We start from the raw sequence: 22004 nt of genomic DNA, 5'->3' as shown, positions 1-22004 counted from the left end.
GATCGATCACTAACCTGAATGTTGTTTTATTACTACTTTGTCAGGTATGATTTGTATTAGCAATTGTTGTTTTGAATATATTACTGTGCCCCCTTTTCCTGTTGCATTTGGTGGGTGCGGGGCTGAGTGATCCATCGCTAACCGGAATATATTATTTTATTATAACTTTATCAGCAAATAAACAGAGATTCCCTCTAAAATACGTAGGTGGTCCGGCCCATCATTAATCAACACAACGCAGAGAAAGAAAGAAGAAGCCACCAGTTACACCTGCAGCCATTAAACTCTGTTTATGATAAATGGATTTGTGTGTGTGATTTTTTTTATAGTGTTTTCAGTTGTTTCTATAAAGTGAATAAAACAAAAGGTTATGCGTGAGGAGGCAGACCAGTGGAAATACACTCTGCTTGATGTACTTTTCCCAATCCTCTGATTGGTTCCTTTCAGCCACATTTGATTGGACAGCTGATGTGATGGGGGGGGTCAGCAGCAGACTTTCAAAGAGGTGAGATGGAAATGTAAACACTCAGATGAAGATGTGTCCAGTGACAAGACATCAGCGATCAAGATACAGATTGATGAAGCCCAAGCCATGGGTGAGTATATTTGTCAGAGTGGTGGTTGCTTTGATATCTGGGACATGAATTATGTCCCGAAACTGCTTCAATTTAAAGTTTTCCTTTAAAATTAGGTATTTTTCAGTCCAGAGCTGTTTGATTGTTCCTTTAAGTTCATTTTATAGTCTGATTAGCACCAAGCAGCATTTAGAGAAGTAGAGCTGAGGGCAGAGTGAGCTGCTGAGTAAATTTTGATGGTTTCTGCTGATTTAACCAACTTTAAAACTGTTCAGCTTCACATTTTACAGGAAGCACACAGAGGAATTAGAAAGAATTTTTTTTAAATTGAGTGAATTTTTCTTAATTGCAGTAATCTTTTAGATTTCTGTAACTAATGGATATTATAAATGTACAGGATAGTTATTAAGGGTTTTCAGTGAAATTTAAACATTGAAGTAGAACTAAAATGATAAGTTGGAGTTTTTTTTAGATTTCTAACTTAAGTCATTTAAAAACCTAAAGAGCTGATTTCTGCCACTATCCTTCTCACTTAAAAAATTGCAACTTAATTTAATGACATTTTATGAGAAAACATGATCATCAGATAAGTTAATCAAAAGGGTTGTTAGCTCTTCTTTGGTAATTTTTGCATAAATATTCCCAAAGAAAGAAAACCTAAGTGTCTTAAATATTAGTTAATTTAGTCAGTTAATCAAAGTGTCCTGAAGCTGAGATCATTGTTGACCCTTTAATGGTGTTTCTAGTATTTTGGACGTGTTCCTTTCACTGAGTTCCTGCTTGTCTTTTGCCACGTGAGACCAATTTGCCTCCATTTTACTTCTATAAACATCTTTAACCTCTGTGGTTAAGTCTTTTAAATCCACAACTTTTAATTAGCCTGTAAATCTGTTTTGTGTTTAGCCACTGGAGTCTTTGTGCAGTTTAATCATTGCACTGCAATTAGTGAAGCTTCTTCTTTTTTTTTTTTTTTTTAAACTGGTTTCTTGTGTGGTTGTGCAGTTTTCTTTTCATTGAAAAAAGATCGTTTTCCTACTAATTAAATCCTGGTAGAAACTATACAGTGGGTTCAGAAAGTATTCAGATCCTCACCTCTTTGAGTTTTGTTATATTGACTACAGTAGGGACCAGGAGAACATCAGGGTTGAGGGAAAGCTGAATGGAGCATTAGAATATGCTAAAACCATCACGGTCCAGCTTATCCTAATGCCAGAAACCACAAGACACCCTTATTGGGCTCTTGTGGTGTCTGACACATCAGAGCTTTTTTTATGGTCCACGGAGAACCTACACAATATCAGACATGTGCTGTAATGCTGTGACTTATTTCTGTATCTATTTATTACCGTGCCTTGTACATCTGTACTTGTTGCTTGGCCAAACTAAATTTTTCGTTTACAAACAAATTACCTAATAAGGTCAAAAACTGGTATAATAAAATTAATTAGGCTTACAATTGCAGAAAAGTACTGTTATTAGTACTTGATATATATATTTTTTAAATAACCTGTCCTGTCTGGAAGCTTAAGCAAGCAAAATTATGGTGTGTATGCATCAAATTCATCCAATTGGCTTTTAAAGGAGGCAGACAAAGGCAAAGTAATCCAGAAGTAAATTCCTATGTTAACACATAATTTTTTGATTTCCAATTTATCTTAGTGATAAGGCAGTAAGAACTGTGTGATGCTTTTGCTTCTATATCTAAATATCCATATCCTACTAATAACTATAGAGCTTTTATCAACATGCAGTGTGGGTGAGGTTGGGATACAGCAGCTAAAACCATGTGGATAGATCTTCACATATCCTCTGCCAGAACCTCTGAACAGGCGTACAAGACCATACAGCATCATGTAGTTCTCAGTATAGCCGGCCATACACTGGGCACATACAGGGGTTGGACAATGAAACTGAAACACCTGTCATTTTAGTGTCGGAGGTTTCATGGCTAAATTGGACCAGCCTGGTGGCCAATCTTCATTAATTGCACATTGCACCAGTAAGAGCAGAGTGTGAAGGTTCAATTAGCAGGGTAAGAGCACAGTTTTGCTCAAAATATTACAATGCACACAACATTATGGGTGACATACCAGAGTTCAAAAGAGGACAAATTGTTGGTGCACGTCTTGCTGGCGCATCTGTGACCAAGACAGCAAGTCTTTGTGATGTATCAAGAGCCACGGTATCCAGGGTAATGTCAGCATACCACCAAGAAGGACAAACCACATCCAACAGGATTAACTGTGTGTCACGGTGAGGGGCTGTGTGCGGCGGGAGAGGACCCAAATGCAGGACTGACACAGACAAACTTAAACTAAAAACTGGTTTATTATCAAACTCAAATAATACAAAATACAGAATCTCAACCAAGGCCAAAAATCAACTGGAAGCCTGGGAGAAAAGAAAAACAAAACTGAGCAAACAAAACACACAGCTAATGGGAAAACTCGGGGAAACAATGACGACGACGCAACAATGAACAAAGGAAGACTCAGGGCTTAAATACACACAAGGGGATTAGGGCAAGTGGAAACAACTGGGGAAGACAGGTGAACCAAATGAACCTAATGACAAAGGGGAAGCAAAACTAAACACCAAACACAGGGAACACGAGACTGTCAAAATAAAACAGGAACTGACTACACATAACAGACGCAGACCTAACACTGAAAACTTGACAAAGAGAACATGCACAAAACAACAAGGGAAACTAAACCTCATACTCAAACAATATAACTATAAGAAACATAACCTCAAAAGTATAACAAAGAAAGCTACACAAAAGAAACTCAAAACGCTGGGCCGCTGGCCCAGGACCATGACACTGTGGACGTAAGAGGAAGCTGTCTGAAAGGGATGTTCGGGTGCTAACCCAGATTGTATCCAAAAAACATAAAACCACGGCTGCCCAAATCACGGCAGAATTAAATGTGCACCTCAACTCTCCTGTTTTCACCAAAACTGTCCGTCGGGAGCTCCACAGGGTCAATATACACGGCCGGGCTGCTATAGCCAAACCTTTGGTCACTCGTGCCAATGCCAAACGTCGGTTTCAATTGTGCAAGGGGCGCAAACCTTGGGCTGTGGACAATGTGAAACATGTATTGTTCTCTGATGAGTCTACCTTTACTGTTTTCCCCACATCCGGGAGAGTTACGGTGTGGAGAAGCCCCAAAGAAGCGTACCACCCAGACTGTTGCATGCCCAGACTGAAGCATGGGGGTGGATCAGTGATGGTTTGGGCTGCCATATCATGGCATTCCCTTGTCCCAATACTTGTGCTAGATGGGCGTCTCACTGCCAAGGACTACCGAACCATTCTGGAGGACCATGTGCATCCAATGGTTCAAACGTTGTATCCTGAAGGCGGTGCCGTGTATCAGGATGACAATGCACCAATACACACAGCAAGACTGGTGAAAGATTGGTTTGATGAACATGAAAGTGAAGTTGAACATCTCCCATGGCCTGCACAGTCACCAGATCTAAATATTATTGATCCACTTTGGGGTGTTTTGGAGGAGCGAGTCAGGAAACGTTTTCCTCCACCAGCATCACGTCATGACCTGGCCACTATCCTGCAAGAAGAATGGCTTAAAGTCCCTCTGACCACTGTGCAGGACTTGTATATGTCATTCCCAAGACGAACTGACGCTGTATTGGCCGCAAAAGGAGGCCCTACACCATACTAATAAATTATTGTGGTCTAAAACCAGGTGTTTCAGTTTCATTGTCCAATCCCTGTATGTTTGAGTGTGAAAAGAAGTGTGGAATATCCTTTGTCCTGTATAGTGAGTTCTATATTGCATACATTGTAAGTTGGGGCTTTGAGTCATTTTGAAGGTGTTTAAACATATTTCTGTCCAGAAGTTTTGATGGAAAGATCTTGCTCCCATTTTGCAGTTGGGAGGGAGATTAAATCATCAGTTTTTAACAATAACTTTGTCTTGGAATGGGCTGTGTGGCAGGCAAAGTGTGGACCCCAGTACAGACTCAGAAAACTTGTAAACTTCACTTTATGTCTTGGCATTTGAGCAAAAACAATAGTGATGTCTCCTGCTGTGTTGAGGCTTCGAACCGTGTATCAAGCAATCCAAGTAATCAAGGCAGATGTGTGTGAAGCGCGTATTGAGGCTTGCGTTGATGACGTATGGGGTGACGTTCGAAGCCTCACAAGCTGGCCATACCACGTGACTGATTCGGGAAACAGTTTAAGGATTTGGTGTGCGATTTGAAATATATGAAATGCTATGCCCCCCAATCCCCCAATTTTGTGGTTTATTGTGGGGACTATTGTATGTTTGTTGGGGTTTTTTGGTGATGAACCAGCTAGAAAGAGGAGATTTTCCCATCTGGGATCATCTTTCCTAATAAGGTATGCACATAGTAATAAATTATTACTAATAAGTTGTGTAATATTAATAAATGTGACAACCTGTCACATTGTACAGTACCTGGGTGAACCAAACACTGGAAGATTGGAGAACCCCCTAGATTATTTGGAAGAAAAGAAAAAGATGTACATCCCACCTTATACAGGTGCTGGTCATGAAATTAGAATATCATGAAAAAGCTGATTTATTTCAGTAATTCCATTCAAAAAGTCAAACTTGTATATTATATTCATTCATTACACACAGACTGATATATTTCAAATGTTTATTTCTTTTAATTTTGATGATTATAACTGACAACTAATAAAAACCCCAAATTCAGTATCTCAGAAAATTAGAATATTGTGAAAAGGTTCAGTATTGAAGACACCTGGTTCCACACTCTAATCAGCTAATTAACTCCAAACACCTTGATATTTGGAAGAATGGGATTTTATCCACCTTACACTTCAGATGTTTTTTTTACAAGTCTGATGAAATTCCATGGACCATTTGAATCCAACTGAGACGATTTCTACTGTAATTGTGTATCTTAATTTGAAGGCACGTTTAAACATTACCATGGTGATCAGAGAGCATTGTGGGCAGAGAGCATGTTATTCATGCTGTGGCCTGATGTTAGGAAGACACTTCTGATATAGTTACAAACAAATACACAGTGATTCATGTTTATTATTATACTGAGAAAATATTACACTTTTGATTACGGTCGTATCATTTATTTTGACGTATTTATCCGCCACACTTTAAATGCCGGTTTGCAGAAATATTTTAACACTGAACCAGTCCGTGGCTCAAAAAAGGTTGGGGACCACTGTAGCAGAGGAAATGCTGCCCTTAAACACGGTTAACTCACCCTCATTTCATGGTTGTCATTTTTATTTTGAGGCAGTGGCGGGGGGGGGGGGGGGGGGGGGGGGGTGCTGCTGCTGGTATTTGCCAAAAAGTGATTGGGGTCCTCTGCCTTGCCTTGCCGACCGGGTGGCTAGCAGTGGAGACAGGGCAGATCAGGAGGCCGATCATGGGTTCAGCACCAGAAATGGGGCAGATTAGGCCAGCCATGTGGCCAGCAGGGGAGACGAAGATGGTCTGGGAACCAGCTGCAAGTCCAGCTGCAGAGACAGGGCAGATCAGGAGACCAGCTGTGTGACCACCGATGGAGACAAAGATGGTCTGGGGACCAGCTACATGTCTAGTAGTGGAGACAGATGAACCCTGGGTGCTGGGCCAGTTGTGCAGAGGATGCTTTACAAATTGGTTGTGTGGCCAGCACTGGAGGATCTTCTGAACCTTAGCAGGTAGCCAACAGGTCACCTTTGGTAGTTTGGCTGGTAGCTGACAATGGCGGAGGCAATGGAACTCCCAAGACACCGGTGACGTTGGACCCTTAGACTTTGGTTCAGAAGACTCTGGATGCTCTGGCTCTGCCATGGGACACTCTGACTTAGCAGGACTTTTTGGTTCTGGCACAGGATGCTTGGACTGAGCGGGGCAACAATGAAACTCCCCAGTGACAGGTCGCAGGCTTGTTTGTGAAGGAAGACACCTGAAGCACTTTAATTAAAAAAGTAAGAAATTTTAATATATTAAAGAATCAGAAGAAATCTCACATACATGTGGGGATTCAGAGGAAGAGACAGGCCTGTGTGTGTGCACTCTCTCTCTCTCTCCCTCCCTGAGCCCGTGTTGCTCTCTAACCATAACATCTTTGTACTGCCACTATCTATACAGAAACAAATTCTGGGTGTTGTGAGTTGGCCTTCGTCATTTGATCTTGTCCAAGCTGGTTTTTCATGACCCAGATTCCTCTCAACAGTGATAAAGCTATAAAGCTCATCTTCTTTCCTGATGTTTCAATTTAATCAATACAGAGCAGTCTTGTCCAGATTAATAACAGAACATGGTGATGTTGGTGATGTTTTAATTGTATGTACTGTGGCCAAACCTCCAAGATAAGTTGCACTGAGATTGAGAAGTTAGTCAGGCACTTTCTATCTGTTGCTCTCTGTCTAATGAATTATTTAATTGTTTATTATTTGGTTGATCCACTGTTTATTAATTAACTTCCTGGAGTTTACTTTTAACCATTTGTCCATTTGTTATCTTATTATTTGAATTAAAAAATAAAACTCCAACACCAGACACTGGTGATGTTGGACCATTGTACCTTGGCTCAGAAGTTCTGACCAAACTGTCAGACTGTTTCTATTGCACAAAGTCCAAACATCATTTAGTGGGATTGGGATAAACATAGATTTGGTAAGATCATAATTCACGTTGGCAGTAATGACACCCGGTTACGCCAATCGGATGTCACCAGAATTAAATTTGAATTGGTGTGTAACTTTGCAAAAACAATGTTGGACTCTGTAGTTTTCTCTGGCCCCCTCCTCAATTGGACCAAATTCAATTTTATTTGTATAGCACCAAATTACAACAAACAGTCACCTCAAGGGGCTTTATATTGTAAGGTAAAGACCCTACAGTAATACAGAGAAAATCCAACAGTCAAAATGACCCCCTATGAGCAGCATTTGGTGACAGTGGGAAGGAAAAACTCCCTTTAAACAGGAAGAAACCTTCATCAGAACCAGACTCAGGGAGGGGCAGTCATCTGCTGAGACCGATTGGGGATGAGGGGAGAGACAGGACAAAAGACACACTGTGGAAGAGAGCCAGAGATTAATAACAAGTGATTAAAAATAGAGTGATGTTAAAATGGAGTAAAAAAAGGTGAATAAAAAGAAACAGTGCATTATGGGAACCCCCCAGCAGACTAGGCCTATAGCAACATAACTAAGGGAGGGTTCAGGGTCACCTGATCCAGCCCTAACTATAAGCTTGATCATAAAGGAAAGTTTTAAGCCTAATCTTAAAAATAGAGAGGGTGTCTGTCTCCTGAATCCAAGCTGGGAGCTGGTTCCACAGAAGAGGGGCCTGAAAGCTGAAGGCTCTGCCTCCCATTCTACTCTTAAGTATCCTAGGAACCACTAGTAAGCCAGCAGAGCTAACTAACTATAAACTTGATCAGAAAGGAACAAAGGACCAGGAGCAACATGTTTAGCTACATGTCCTCCTTGAATTGCTGGCTGTCCAAGTGGTGTCCAAAAAATTATGTGGGCTTTATAGATAACTGGGAAAGTTTCTGGGGAAAACCTGGTCTTGTTAGGAGAGACATTATCCATCCCACTTTGGATGGAGCAGCTCTCATTTTATTAACCCTCCTAAAACCTGACGACCCAGGGTTGGGACCAGCAAGCAGAGTTGCAGTCTTACATGCCTTTCTGCAGCTTATCTCCTCCTGCAATCCCCCTGAAAACCCTATCCCCATAGAGACGGTGCCTGGGCTACCAGGGCAGTCCCATGGTACTTTGTGTCATGTCCTGGGCTGTTTGCCCAGCGTTTTGTGTTAATAGTTTATTTCCTGAGTTTGTCCTCCCTGTATGTTTGTCATGTTCCCAGTGTTGTGACTTGTCTGCGTGTTCCTTGGTTTATCACTTCCTGTTTTATTTTGCCAATGTGATTTCCTTGTGCTTTGTGTTTAGCTTTGCTTCCCCTGTGTAATTAGTTTCATTTGCCTCACCTGTTGTTCCCTGCTGTTTCCTCTTCCCCTGATTACCCATTGTGTATTTAAGCCCTCAGTTTCCATGTGTTCTTTGTTGCGTCGTTGACGTTGTGTGCCCGTGTGTTCCTGTGCTCCCTGTGTCTGCCCGTCGTCTCCCTTCGTCCCCCTTCCAAGGTTTTTGTATTTGTTTTTCCCTATGTAAATAAATACCCTTTTAAGTGATGTTTACCTCTGGTGTCCTGCGCGGTTGCCCTTCCTCGCCTGTTTCCTCCCCGGCCATGACAGAACGACGCAACCAGACTATGGACCCCGCTGATACCAGGAGCCCCTCCGAGCAAGAGGAAGTGATTTTGGAGCTCATAGATCTCTCCAGGAAGATCATTCATGTCACTGATGAACCCCGTCAGATTATTCAGGCAATTTTCTGCTGCAGACTTTTTTCTTCCTCCACTTGGCTCCTCACCCATCCTGACACTGCCTCACTTGCCCATTCCATAATCATGCTCCGGAAAAACTTACAAGCTAAACTGTATAATATTGGTCGCCCTGTCCAGGGCAAGGACACAACCTTTTTCCTCCAAGCCATCGCTAATTCCTGCAGCCGGTCATCTCACCTCCGTTGTCCCCTCCGCACCACTGCAGCTCAGCACCACAGGCGCTGCCTCGCTTTCCGGATCCGCCGTCATCCCTTCAACTCACCTCTCCCACCTCGTCCTCATCATTTTCATCCTTTCACCCACAGCCCACCGCCTCCCCAGACCTCTCTTGGCTGCCAGATGACGTGGAGATTATTGATTCACCTCTGCTGGTGGACATCCTGGATGCTGAGAATCGTGCTTCCCACTCCAACAGAACGCGAAGGAGGCAGCGCTCCCGGCGTCGCCGTGCTCCTCCCCAGCCACTCTCGCCTCAGTCAGCTGTAGCGCCTGCTCAGTCGCAGTCTTCCCAGTCAGCTGTAGCTCCAGCTCCCCCTCAGTCGCAGTGTTCCATGTCAGCTGTAGCTCCAGCTCCCCCTCAGTCGCAGTGTTCCATGTCAGCTGTAGCTCCAGCTCCTCCTCAGTCGCAGTCCCAGACCCCTCAGTTAGCTCCAGCTCCCTCTGTTCACCCTGCTCGAGCTCCCTTAGCTCCAGCTTCCCCTGCACTTGTACCTGTTCGGCGGGTGGGGGCAGCCACGGACGGGCTGACCTCTGCACTCGCACCTGTTCGGCGGGTGGGGGCAGCCACGGACGGGCTGACCTCGGCACTCGCACCTGTTCGGCGGGTGGGGGCAGCCACGGACGGGCTGACCTCGGCACTCGCACCTGTTCCGCGGGTGGGGGCAGCCACGGACGGGCTGACCTCGGCACTCGCACCTGTTCCGCGGGTGGGGGCAGCCACGGACGGGCTGACCTCGGCACTCGCACCTGTTCCGCGGGTGGGGGCAGCCAGGTCCAAGCCTTCGCATCGGTTTTCTGTGTTAGCTGCAGCAGCAGGGTCTCAGTCAGCTCTAGCTCCAGTCGCGCTCCCTCGCCTTCAGTCAGCTCCAGTAGCTCTTCCTCTGTCCCCAGTGTCAGCGGTTTCTGTGCCCTCTCAGTCAGTTCCAGTAGCTCTTCCTCGGTCCCCAGTGTCAGCAGTTTCTGTGCCCTCTCAGTCAGTTCCAGTAGCTCTTCCTCGGTCCCCAGTGTCAGCGGTTTCTGTGCCCTCTCAGTCAGTTCCAGTAGCTCTTCCTCGGTCCCCAGTGTCAGCTGTTTCAGTGCCCTCTCAGTCAGTTCCCTCAGCCCCTGTCTTAGTTCCTTCGGTTTTGGTCCCAGTTCCCTCAGCTCCTGCTCCCTCTGTAGCTCCAGTAGTGTCAGCTCCCTCTCAGGCCCCAGTGTCAGCTAGCTCTCAGCCTGCTCCCACGCAGCCAGCTCTCCCTAGCTCTCGGTCTGTTTCCACGCAGCCAGATCTCCCTAGCTCTCGGTCTGTTTCCACGCAGCCAGATCTCCCTAGCTCTCGGTCTGTTTCCACGCAGCAAGATCTCCCTAGCTCTCGGTCTGTTTCAACGCAGCCAGATCTCCCTAGCTCTCGGTCTGCTTCCACGCAGTCTGCTCTCTCTGGCTCCCGGCCTGCTTCCACGCAGTCTGCTCTCTCTGGCTCCCGGCCTGCTTCCACGCAGCCAGTCGTCTCCCGGCCTGCTTCCACGCAGCCGTCGTTTGACACACCCAAACTGTCCCCTGAGCAGCCCCTGCTGCCCATGATGACGACCACCCAGCCGGCACTCCGGTCCTCTACAGCATCTTGGCCTTCAGCAGTGCTGCTGCCCGCTCAGCCCTCGTCCTCAGTCAGCTTCCGCTCTAGCCTCCGCTCAGTCCGAGCCGTTGGGGGTCTCCGCTCAGTCCGAGCGCTCCGAGCCAGAGGGTCCCGCTCAGTCCGAGCCGGTGGGGGTCTCCGCTCAGTCCGAGCGCTCTGAGCCAGAGGGTCCCGCTCAGTCCGAGCCGGTGGGGGTCTCCGCTCAGTCCGAGTGCTCCGAGCCAGAGGGTCCCGCTCAGTCCGAGCCGGTGGGGTTCTTCGCTCAGTCCGAGCGCTCCGCGCCAGAGGGTCTCGCTCAGTCCGAGCGCTCCGCGCCAGAGGGCCCCGCTCAGTCCGAGCGCTCCACGCCGCCCGAGGGTTCCCCACCAGAACCCGGGGTCGCCCGTCTCCGCCGCCGCATGCCCTGCGGTTGGCCTCCAGTGTCTGCTCCTCGTCGCCGCCGCCGCTGGGAGCGCGGTCGGCCCCCAGTCCTGTCTCCTCCACGTCGCCGCCGCTGGGAGCGCGGTCGGCCCCCAGTCCTGTCTCCTCCACGTCGCCGCCGCTGGGAGCGCGGTCGGCCTCCAGTGTCTCCTCCACGTCGCCGCCGCTGGGAGCGCGGTCGGCCTCCAGTGTCTCCTCCACGTCGCCGCCGCCGCTGGGAGCGCGGTCGGCCTCCAGTGACTCCTCCTCCTCCACGTCGCCGCCGCCGCTGGGAGCGCGGTCGGCCTTCAGTGTCTCCTCCACGTCGTCGCCGACGCTGCTGGGAGCGCGGTCGGCCTCCAGTGTCTCCTCCACGTCGCCGCCGCTGGGAGCGCGGTCGGCCTCCAGTGTCTCCTCCACGTCGCCGCCGCTGGGAGCGCGGTCGGCCTCCAGTGACTCCTCCACATCGTCGCCGCCGCCGCTGGGAGCGCGGCCGGCCTCCAGTGTCTCCTCCATGTCGTCGTCGCCGCCGCTGGAAGCGCGGTTGGCCTCCCTCATCCAGACTCTGCTTTGTGGCCCCTTGGCCTGTGCGGCCCCCTGAACTGTATTTTTTCCCTGCCGTTTGCTGTTTTGTTTTTGTCTTGGCTCCTGTTCTGTTCATTGTTTCTGACCCTTGGTGTGGACATTGGGGCTCTCCAGCCTTGTGCCGTCGCTTTTTGTTTCATCCTGTTTTTTTTTTTTTTTTCCTTCTCATCCCTGTGTTTTGTTCTTGTTTTTGGACTGTTGTTCATCCTTGTGCCGTTGCTTTTGTTTGTTCTGTTCCTTTTGATTGTTGCTTCCTTGCCCTCGTGTTCTAGATCTTGCCCCTGCGCTTCCCCAGTGTTTTTGTTTTGTCCCCTGTGTGTTGGTTTCGTTCCTGGGCCTTCTTCCTGTTTGCTCCCTGCCTGGTTTTTTGTTTTGGTTTCGGGCCCTCCTTCCTGGTCCCCCGCCTCCCGCCCTAGTCTGGTTTTGTTTCTGGTTTTGGCCGTCGGGAGCCGGCCTTTGAGGGGGGGGGGTACTGTCATGTCCTGGGCTGTTTGCCCAGCGTTTTGTGTTAATAGTTTATTTCCTGAGTTTGTCCTCCCTGTATGTTTGTCATGTTCCCAGTGTTGTGACTTGTCTGCGTGTTTCTTGGTTTATCACTTCCTGTTTTATTTTGCCAATGTGATTTCCTTGTGCTTTGTGTTTAGCTTTGCTTCCCCTGTGTAATTAGTTTCATTTGCCTCACCTGTTGTTCCCTGCTGTTTCCTCTTCCCCTGATTACCCATTGTGTATTTAAGCCCTCAGTTTCCATGTGTTCTTTGTTGCGTCGTTGACGTTGTGTGCCCGTGTGTTCCTGTGCTCCCTGTGTCTGCCCGTCGTCTCCCTTCGTCCCCCTTCCAAGGTTTTTGTATTTGTTTTTCCCTATGTAAATAAATACCCTTTTAAGTGATGTTTACCTCTGGTGTCCTGCGCGGTTGCCCTTCCTCGCCTGTTTCCTCCCCGGCCATGACACTTTGCCCTTCGCCCAGCCCTTACAGTCCGTGAATAGTCAGTAGTTTCAATATTGGTCCTTCGAGCCAGATTCGTGAGGCTGCCTCGGATTCTACACCTACAGGATGCAGTATGCTCTACCCAGTGAGGAGGTTCCAGCAGCTTCTACACGCCCTAACCGTCAGTCTCACCCACCTGCTTACCTGAAAGACTATGAGATCCGAGCAGCAAGTTTGGAGTCAACATTGCCACCCCTGGCACTGCTTGCAGCACAGCATACATAGGGTTCAGGGGACAGGACTCCCAATGTGGCCGCAGGGGGAGTGGGAAGGAGGACAATGCATTCATCTTGCCCCACCAGTGCCAGCTCTATCAGCCAGTATGTTGAGTCTACAGCAGCGGAGGAGTGGAGCCCCATGGGGGGGTCGACGATCTGTCACGACACCTACATCTGAGGAGAACACACGGTACCCGTCTGATGCACAGCTGGCCGTTCCCTCTGTGAGCAACCGGATGTCTCGTTCAGCCTTCCATAGATCATGGGAGGGCTCTGATCCGCAGGAGGCACAGTCAATGTCTCATGATAGATATGTTGGGTTGGCATTTTATGGACAGTCTGTGTTTCATAGTGATAAGTTTTGTTTGAGTGCTTGTGATGATGAGAATGTTGTTATTTCCTCCTGTCAGCCCTCCTTTGGTACCTGTTATGACCCACAGCCCAAGTCTGCTCCGATATCATATCCAGAGCCGGTGTTACAACAGCAGCCTCTGAGGTTTAGCTCACCTGCACCTCAGGCCGGTCACCATCCTGTGGACACTAGTGAGCATCCCTCATCCTCCCACCCTCAAGAAGTCGAATGCACCCTCAGGCGCTCAAATGCAGCACGAGCCACACCCTATGGTGTATGTGGCATCAACACACCAACCCCCGGCCTTCCATAGAGAAAGAACTTACCGGGGGCCTGTTCCAACAATTCTCGAGTTCGCCAAAGGGGACATTAGTGAATTCACCTGTCTTAAGATCACTTTAGAGAACTTTCTACCTCCTGATGCTACCGGGTTGTTCTGCTACCAAATTCTTCTGGACCACCTCAAACTAAAGGAGGATTGCCTTATAACCAATGCCTCTTTGAACTCATCTACACCCTTTTCAGATGCGATGACTGTCTTGACCGACAGGTTTGGTCAACCGCACAAGTTGGCCCTTAAGAGATCATCACAGCGATGAATGATCCAAACATCTGACGAGGAGATTTGCAAGCCTTTCAGAAGTTCACTCTAGGGCCGTGGTGGGAATGCTACAGACCCTTGGACACGAAGGTGTAGCAGAGCTCCAGTGCGGATCCCACATACAATGGCTCTTGAGTAAACTTCCCTCCGACCTGCGATCAGAATATCGGTGATGTACATTCCGCCAATCGGGGGTTGAGTACAATCTCACAATCTCCTGGTGCCAGGATAGTGGGGGCCATGCTAGCTTTCAGGACTCCCATTCCGAGGGGAAACGGTACATGGATCAATTCAATTCAATTCAATTTTATTTATATAGCACCAAATCACAACAAACTGTCGCCTCAAGGCACTTTGTATTGTGGATAAAGACCCTACAATAATACAGAGAAAACCCAACAGTCAAAACGACCCCCTATGAGCAGCACTTGGTGACAGTGGGAAGGAAAAACTCCCTTTAAGAGGAAGAAACCTCCATCAGAACCAGGCTCAGGGAGGAGGGTCATCTGCCGCGACCGGTTGGGCTGAGGGGAGAGAAAGACATGCTGTCTTTCTCTCCCCTCAGAAATTAATAACAATTAATGATTAAATGCAGAGTGGAGTATAAACAAAGTAAATAAGGTGAATGAAAAGAAACAGTGCATTATGGGAACCCCCCAGCAGCCTAGGCCTATAGCAGCATAACTAAGGGAGGGTTCAGGGTCACCTGATCCAGCCCTAACTATCAGCTTGATCATAAAGGAAAGTCTTAAGCCTAATCTTAAAAATAGAGAGGGTGTCTGTCTCCTGAATCCAAGCTGGGAGCTGGTTCCACAGAAGAGGGGACTGAAAGCTGAAGGCTCTGCCTCCCATTCTACTCTTAAGTATCCTAGGAACCACAAGTAAGCCAGCAGTCTGAGAGCGAAGTGCTCTGTTGGGGTGATATGGGACTATGAGGTCTTTGAGATAAGATGGGGCCTGATTATTCAAGACCTTGTATGTGAGGTGAAGGATTTTAAATTCTATTCTAGATTTAACAGGGAGCCAATGAAGAGAAGCCAATATGGGAGAAATCTGCTCTCTCTTTCTAGTCCCTGTCAGTACTCTAGCTGCAGCATTTTGGATCAGCTGAAGGCTTTTCAGGGAGCTTTTAGGACAGCCTGATAATAATGAATTACAATAGTCCACCCTAGAAGTAATAAATCCATGAATTAGCTTTTCAGCATCACTCTGAGAAAGGATGTTTCTAATTTTAGAAATATTGCACAAATGCAAAAAAGGGGTCCTACATATTTGTTTATTATGTGTATTGAAGGACATATCCTGGTCAAAAATGACTCCAAGATTTCTCACAGTGTTACTGGAGGCCAAAGTAATGCCATCCAGAGTAAGTATCTGGTTTGACACCATGTTTCTAAGATTTGTGGGGCCGAGTACAAGAATTTCAGTTTGATCTGAATTTAGAAGCAGGAAATTAGAGGTCATCCAGGCCTTAATATCTTTAAGACATTCCTGCAGTTTAACTAATTGATGTGTGTCATCTGGCTTCATTGATAGATAAAGCTGAGTGTCATCTGCATAACAATGAAAATTGATGCGATGCTTTCTAATAATACTGCCTAAGGGAAGCATGTATAATGTAAATAAAATTGGTCCTAGCACAGAGCCCTGTGGAACTCCATAATTAACCTTAGTGTGTGAAGAAGACTCCCCATTTACATGAACAAATTGGAGTCTATTAGATAAATATGATTCAAACCACTGCAGTGCAGTACCTTTAATACCTATAGTATGCTCTAATCTCTGTAATAAAATGTTATGGTCAACAGTATCAAAAGCTGCACTGAGGTCCAACAGGACAAGCACAGAGATGAGTCCACTGTCAGAGGCTGTAAGAAGATCATTTGTAACCTTCACTAATGCTGTTTCTGTACTGTGATGAATTCTGAAACCTGACTGAAACTCTTCATATAAACCGTTCCTCTGCAGATGATCAGTTAGCTGTTTTACAACTACTCTTTCAAGAGTCTTTGAGAGAAAAGGAAGGTTGGAGATTGGCCTATAATTAGCTAAAATAGCTGGGTCAGTGATGGCTTTTTAAGTAGCGGTTTAATTACAGCCACCTTGAAGGTCTGTGGTACATAGCCAACTAATAAAGACTGATTGATCATTTTTAAGATAGAAGCATCAATAATTGGAAAGACTTCTTTGAACAGTCTAGTAGGAATGGGATCTAATAAACATGTTGCTGGTTTGGAGGAAGTAACTATTGAAGTTAACTCTGAAAGATCAACTGGAGCCAAAGAGTCTAAACAAATACCAGCAGTGCTGAAAGCAGCCGAACATGAAGATAAATCTTTAGATGGTTATGATTAATTTTTTCTCTAATGTCTAAAATTTTATTTGTAAAGAAATCCATGAAGTCACTACTAGTTAAAGTGAAAGGAATACTCGGCTCTACAGAGCTCTGACTCTTTGTCAGCCTGGCTACAGTGCTGAAAAGAAACCTGGGGTTGTTCTTATTTTCTTCAATTAATGATGAATAGTAAGATGTCCTAGCTTTACGGAGGGCTTTTTTATAGAGCAACAAACTCTTTTTCCAGGCTAAATGAGCATCTTCTAATTTAGTGAGACGCCATTCCCTCTCCAGCTTTCGGGTTATCTGCTTTAAGCTGTGCGTTTGTGAATTATACCACGGAGTCAGGCACTTCTGATTTGAAGCTTTCCTTTTCAGAGGAGCCACAGTATCCAAAGTTGCAGAGGCATGACACAGAGATTCCTCATCCAGCCACAGTTCCACATGGGGCTAAGAGTACGCCTGACCAGCAGGCAGTAGAACGAAACCAGGCGAGAAGTGAACCACCAGGTAAGACGCAGACCAAGCACACATACAGCCCATATTGTGAGTGTAAGGATCATTTCCTGAACCAGTGCGACACCTTTAAGTCCTTCAATAAGATCTGAGTCATGCAGCGGAAAAAGACCAACCAAAGCTGCAGTCAGTGCTGCCCAATGCCACTTGAAGAAACTCTGCAGCAGGTGTCAGGGAAAACATCTCCAGATACTACATGAGACCAACATTAGGCAGGCAAGGGAGAAGTCCTGCCTAGTTAGCTCGGCTACAGAGACATTATACCTTGATCGACCAGCAGAATGTAGTCGTGTCCTTATGAAGATTGTCCGGGTCTTCTTCGTCATGAGAACTAGACACCTGATACTTATGTGGTCCTAGATGATGGCTCAGAACAGCTGTCCTGCTGCGGTTCTGAGAACATTGTGTTCTCAGAACCGCAATGTTAGTTTTAACATCAAAGGCATGTTTCACCAAGTGCAGTTACTGCCAGAAGACAAGCCCCTTCTGTACTTCCTTTAATGCAGCATGCGGAGGAAGGACTTGCCAGAAGTCTACAAGTGGCGGGTGGTGGCGGCTGCACTACTTATTAACACACAATCTAGCTACACAAGCATAAATGCGGACATGAGGTCGGACACTTCTGTAGGTTGTTTACAGAGGCCGCAAAGACCCCGAAGGCTAATTAGGAGCATCTGACCAAGCTAGCTCCAAAACAGAAGCAGCTTCAACATCAGGATGCAGCTGGATTTGACCTTTGACTCCTTCAAAGAGTTTGTTTTTTGTCCAACATTCGCTGCGTTCTGATGTTATACACCATGTCTAGGTGTTGTTAATGTGCTGCATTGACGCTGAAGCTTGTTGTAGATTTTATTGAGTTTTGTAGTTCATGTTTTTCTTTGTTTCTCCCTGTTGATGTTCATGTGTGTCCTTAATATTACACACATTTAGCACGTAGTGCTGCTGTCTGTGAACAGTTGGTTGTTGAATATATTTCTTTAAACGGGATCTTTTGTCAAGTTTTTATAACACAACAGTCACTCTTGTACCTTGAATCTTGCACCTGACAATGTATGAAAAACTAAATCTAACAAAAACTAAAACTAAGCTTTAAACCAAAAATAAAAACTAATAAAAATGAGCAAAATCATTCTGAAAACTAACTAAAACTAACTGAATTGGAGAAAAGGAGTAAAAATGAACTAAAACTAAACTATAATGTAAAATCCAGAACTATTATAACCCTGGTAACAAAGCGAGGATGGATGAGAGTTTGAGAGAGGATACCCAGGAAAAGACAAATATAGAAAGAAACATAGTGACTCACAGCAAGAGATACAGCTGGGCGAGACAGAGCAAAGGATGAACTGACAGTTGAGAATGGCTCTGGCTCCATTCAAGCCCAGCTTTAAAATTCTGGCAGGACAAGCAAGAGCTCAATTCTCTCACTGAACACAAAAGAAATAAACGATTGCCTAAAAATGTTCAGTTATTAAATGAGTCCAGATTTAATTCTTTAAATAATTTGAGACGGTTGAGTCCAGATGTGAAACATAAAACAAGACAATCAAGCTTTAACTCCATTTCTTTTTTCTGAAGTTTGTCATTGTGAACATGTTATTATTTTGATATGTCATCCTACTTTTACTCAGTAAATGACAGAACATTAAACATCAGAAATTAGACATACATGTTCAGCTGTTTATGTCATGACAAATATTGTCAAAAGTACTTGAATAGGACTAAATTCAGTTCACTTGACAGAAACACTTGGATGTATTTGGTGTTAAAATGATCCCCAGTTTGAATCAAGTTCCAGTCATATGCTGTTAAATGTCTGAAGTAACGAGCTGACAGGAACAGTTCTAACATATGACATTTTTTTTCCAACAGATGACCCGAGGATCGTGCTGTTTGGGAGCGACAACCCCAAAAAGAATTTATTACGAGCAATCACTGGAAAAAATGACACAAACAACAAAAAGTGCCAAAAGTATAGCAGGAATATTAATGATAAAAATGCGGTCATTATTGATACTCCAGGTCTGTATATTTATGGTGATGATAAGAAAAAAGTGTTGGAAGAGATCAAGTGGTCTGTCGCAGTTGCTAAACCCGGTCCTCACGTGTTCCTGCTTGTGGAGACGATTTATAAGGAGTTTGGTAAAAACTTAGAAGTACTGGAGGATTTTCAGAAAACTTTTGGAGAACAGGCAAATGACTTCACCATGATGGTGTTCACCACTGAGAAAGAAGAAGAAAAAGAGAAAAACATTCAAGACTTCAGAGAGCTGACGTACCCATTCAATCACAGATACTTTATTTTTAACACTGAGGGTGATGAGCAACAACAAGAGTCTCAAGTCACCAAGCTCCTGGAGAAGATAGCAGAGATGAGGAGAGAAGCCTCTGCACACTTTTACACTCCTAAGATGGTCTGGGAGGCTGAAAAAGCTTTGAAACAACAGGAAGAGGAAAAACAGAAACAGGAAAAAGAAAGGAGGAGTAATGTACGGGACAGGTGGTGGTTGATTGGAGCACAGGTCGGAGCTACAATTGGGTTGTTGATTGAAGCTCGTAAGGTGGACTCAGCATCAGCAGGAGGACTGGGATCCATAGTGGGTGTGATACTGGTTACTCTAATGTCATATTTGGTGTTATATCTCAAAACCAGAATTCAGCAGTCAAATTGCAAACATCATGAAAACTCTAGCGAGTCTAAGAAAAAGCATGGTGTACTGGAGGACAGCTCTATATGAGAAGAACCCCACCAGGAGGACCCCACTGATATGATCTGTAGACCCCTGAACTCCCACCAGGTCACCAGGAGCCCAGCTAGGGTGAGGGCCACATGCTAAATATGAACATCTTCAGAAACTTTTTAAATCATGTCTCTCATATTTCAGCTTCAGTTTTACCTTCTGGATGTTTGAAACTGCTGAAATGATGATGTCAACTGAACCCAGGCCCCGCCCCACCCCTACATGGTTCCCCAGAACTGTTCAGTTTTTCCATTTGAGGAGCTGATGGAGACGAGCACAGCACTGCTGATTCATCCCAGAGAGGAAAGACATTTATGATCCATTACTTTGCATTTGGGTTGTTGGTTTAAACCCCGTGACCTGGTGCTGCTGTTTTACTGCCTTTTCTTTTAGCACCACCAGGAGGGTCACAGGTTTGGTTCTTATTGAACTTTGACAAAAACTGTGGGAAACATTCCTGTTAAAATTGATCTGAAACATTTATGTTGCTGTCACAGTGTTGATGGAAGCTCTGTAATCTGGTTGCTTCATTCTTTAAAGCAGTGTTTCTCAAACTGTGTGTGTGTGTGTGTATGTGTGTGTGCGTGTGTGTGTGTGTGTGTATGTGTGTGTGTGTGTGTGTGTGTGTGTGTGTGTGTGTGTGTGTGTGTCTGTGAGGGGGGACTTGAGGCTGGGGCAGAGGTTCACCTTCCAGCAGGACAACAACCCTAAACATAAAGCCAGGGCTACAATGGAATGGTTTCAAACCAAACATATTCATGTGTTAGAACGGCCCAGTCAAAGTCCAGACCTAAACCTAATCCAGAATTTGTGGCAAGATCTGAAAACTGCTGTTCACAAACGCTCTCCATCTAATCTGACTGAGCTTGAGCTGTTTTGTATCTCAAATTTTATTATATGTTTACATATAATGACAATAAAGTCTTCTTCTTATTATTATTTAGTTCCCACAGAGTGGGCTGTATCGCAGCATCTTCAGTGGCAGAAATATTTCTGACTCGTTCAGTCTGCATGATGACAGACAGCAGCACCAACAACAGCCCTGAGCTTCATGATCATTAATATGCAAAGTGTCACGACCAGGAAAGGATAAAGCTGTACCCTAAAATCCTTCTCCTCACCTACAAGGTCTTGAATAATCAGGCCCCATCTTATCTCAAAGACCTCATAGTCCCATATCACCCCAACAGAGCACATCGCTCTCAGACTGCTGGCTTACTTGTGGTTCCTAGGATACTTAAGAGTAGAATGGGAGGCAGAGCCTTCAGCTTTCAGGCGCCTCTTCTGTGGAACCAGCTCCCAGCTTGGATTCAGGAGACAGACACCCTCTCTATTTTTAAGATTAGGCTTAAAACTTTCCTTTATGATCAAGCTTATAGTTAGGGCTGGATCAGGTGACCCTGAACCCTCCCTTAGTTATGCTGCTATAGGCCTAGACTGCTGGGGGGTTCCCATAATGCACTGTGTGTCTTTTCATTCACCTTATTTACTCTGTTTATACTCCACTCTGCATTTAATCATTAGTTATTATTAATCTCTGTCTCTCCCCTCAGCAGATGACTGCCCCTCCCCTTTTTCCTTCCCACTGTCACCAAGTGCTGCTCATAGGGGGTCATTTTGACTGTTGGGTTTTCTCTGTATTATTGTAGGGTCTTTACCCACAATACAAAGCGCCTTGAGGTGACTGTTTGTTGTGATTTAGTGCTATATAAATAAAATTGAATTAAATTAAATCCCACATGACTCAAATATTTACAACATCAGTGCTTTTAAGGATGAAGGATGTGAATTTAAACATTAAATATTTCAATTAAAAAAACAAAAGTAGCAAAAACTGAGTGTCAGTAATAAACAAACTCATCACACCAGAAAGAAAAACCATCTGTGCAGAATCGCTGCACATCCATCTGTACAAACCAGACATAACTCACATAATCATGCTGCTCAGACTTTGACTGAATGCTAACAAATATTTATGGATGACTGAGTCATGCATTTGATCTAGCAGCCAACAGAGGGCAGCATTTTATTAACATCTGAACATGAGCCCTCAGCTCAGCAGCTTCATTTTCTACTGATTTTCTTCAGTGCCTCAAATGAAAGCTGAGAGTTTTAATTCTATCTTAATTTCTCAACATTACTGAGGAGGTGGATCTGAATATGAAGGATGTGCTGCTCTCCAAAGAGCTGAGTCTATAACAGTGTATCACTGGGCTGTGAGTGAATAGAAATACTAATATTTAATATGACTCGGCCCTGAGAGGACACACAGGCAGACAGGACACAGATGCAGCATGACCTCTGAACAGGAAGTTATTCATTAATAAACTTTGTGACTGAAGTGCTCAGTCTGTGAGGTCATTGTACTCAGCTCTGAGGAACCTGGAAAGGCTGATTTCTTATTAATATTAATAAACATGATAAGAGAACAAACATTAAGAAGTCTTTATTTCTTCATTTAATATGAGT

The 22004-nt window shown here is 45.3% G+C and overlaps 1 protein-coding gene across 1 annotated transcript; it reads left to right on the top strand.

The window, feature by feature from the left end:
• Positions 1 to 544: 544 nt before the first annotated feature.
• On the top strand, positions 545 to 20134 carry LOC115785083 (GTPase IMAP family member 4-like). Its single transcript, XM_030736538.1, has 3 exons — positions 545 to 596; positions 16657 to 16788; positions 18667 to 20134. The coding sequence occupies exons 1-3, from the start codon at positions 593 to 595 to the stop codon at positions 19530 to 19532; spliced, it is 1002 nt and encodes a 333-aa protein (XP_030592398.1). The 5' UTR covers positions 545 to 592; the 3' UTR covers positions 19533 to 20134.
• Positions 20135 to 22004: the final 1870 nt, after the last annotated feature.

Source organism: Archocentrus centrarchus, chromosome 8 (assembly GCF_007364275.1).
Source record: "Archocentrus centrarchus isolate MPI-CPG fArcCen1 chromosome 8, fArcCen1, whole genome shotgun sequence".
NCBI classification, from domain to species: domain Eukaryota; kingdom Metazoa; phylum Chordata; class Actinopteri; order Cichliformes; family Cichlidae; genus Archocentrus; species Archocentrus centrarchus.
Note: the sequence above shows the minus strand (reverse complement) of the source record. Positions and strands in the feature narration are given on the sequence as shown.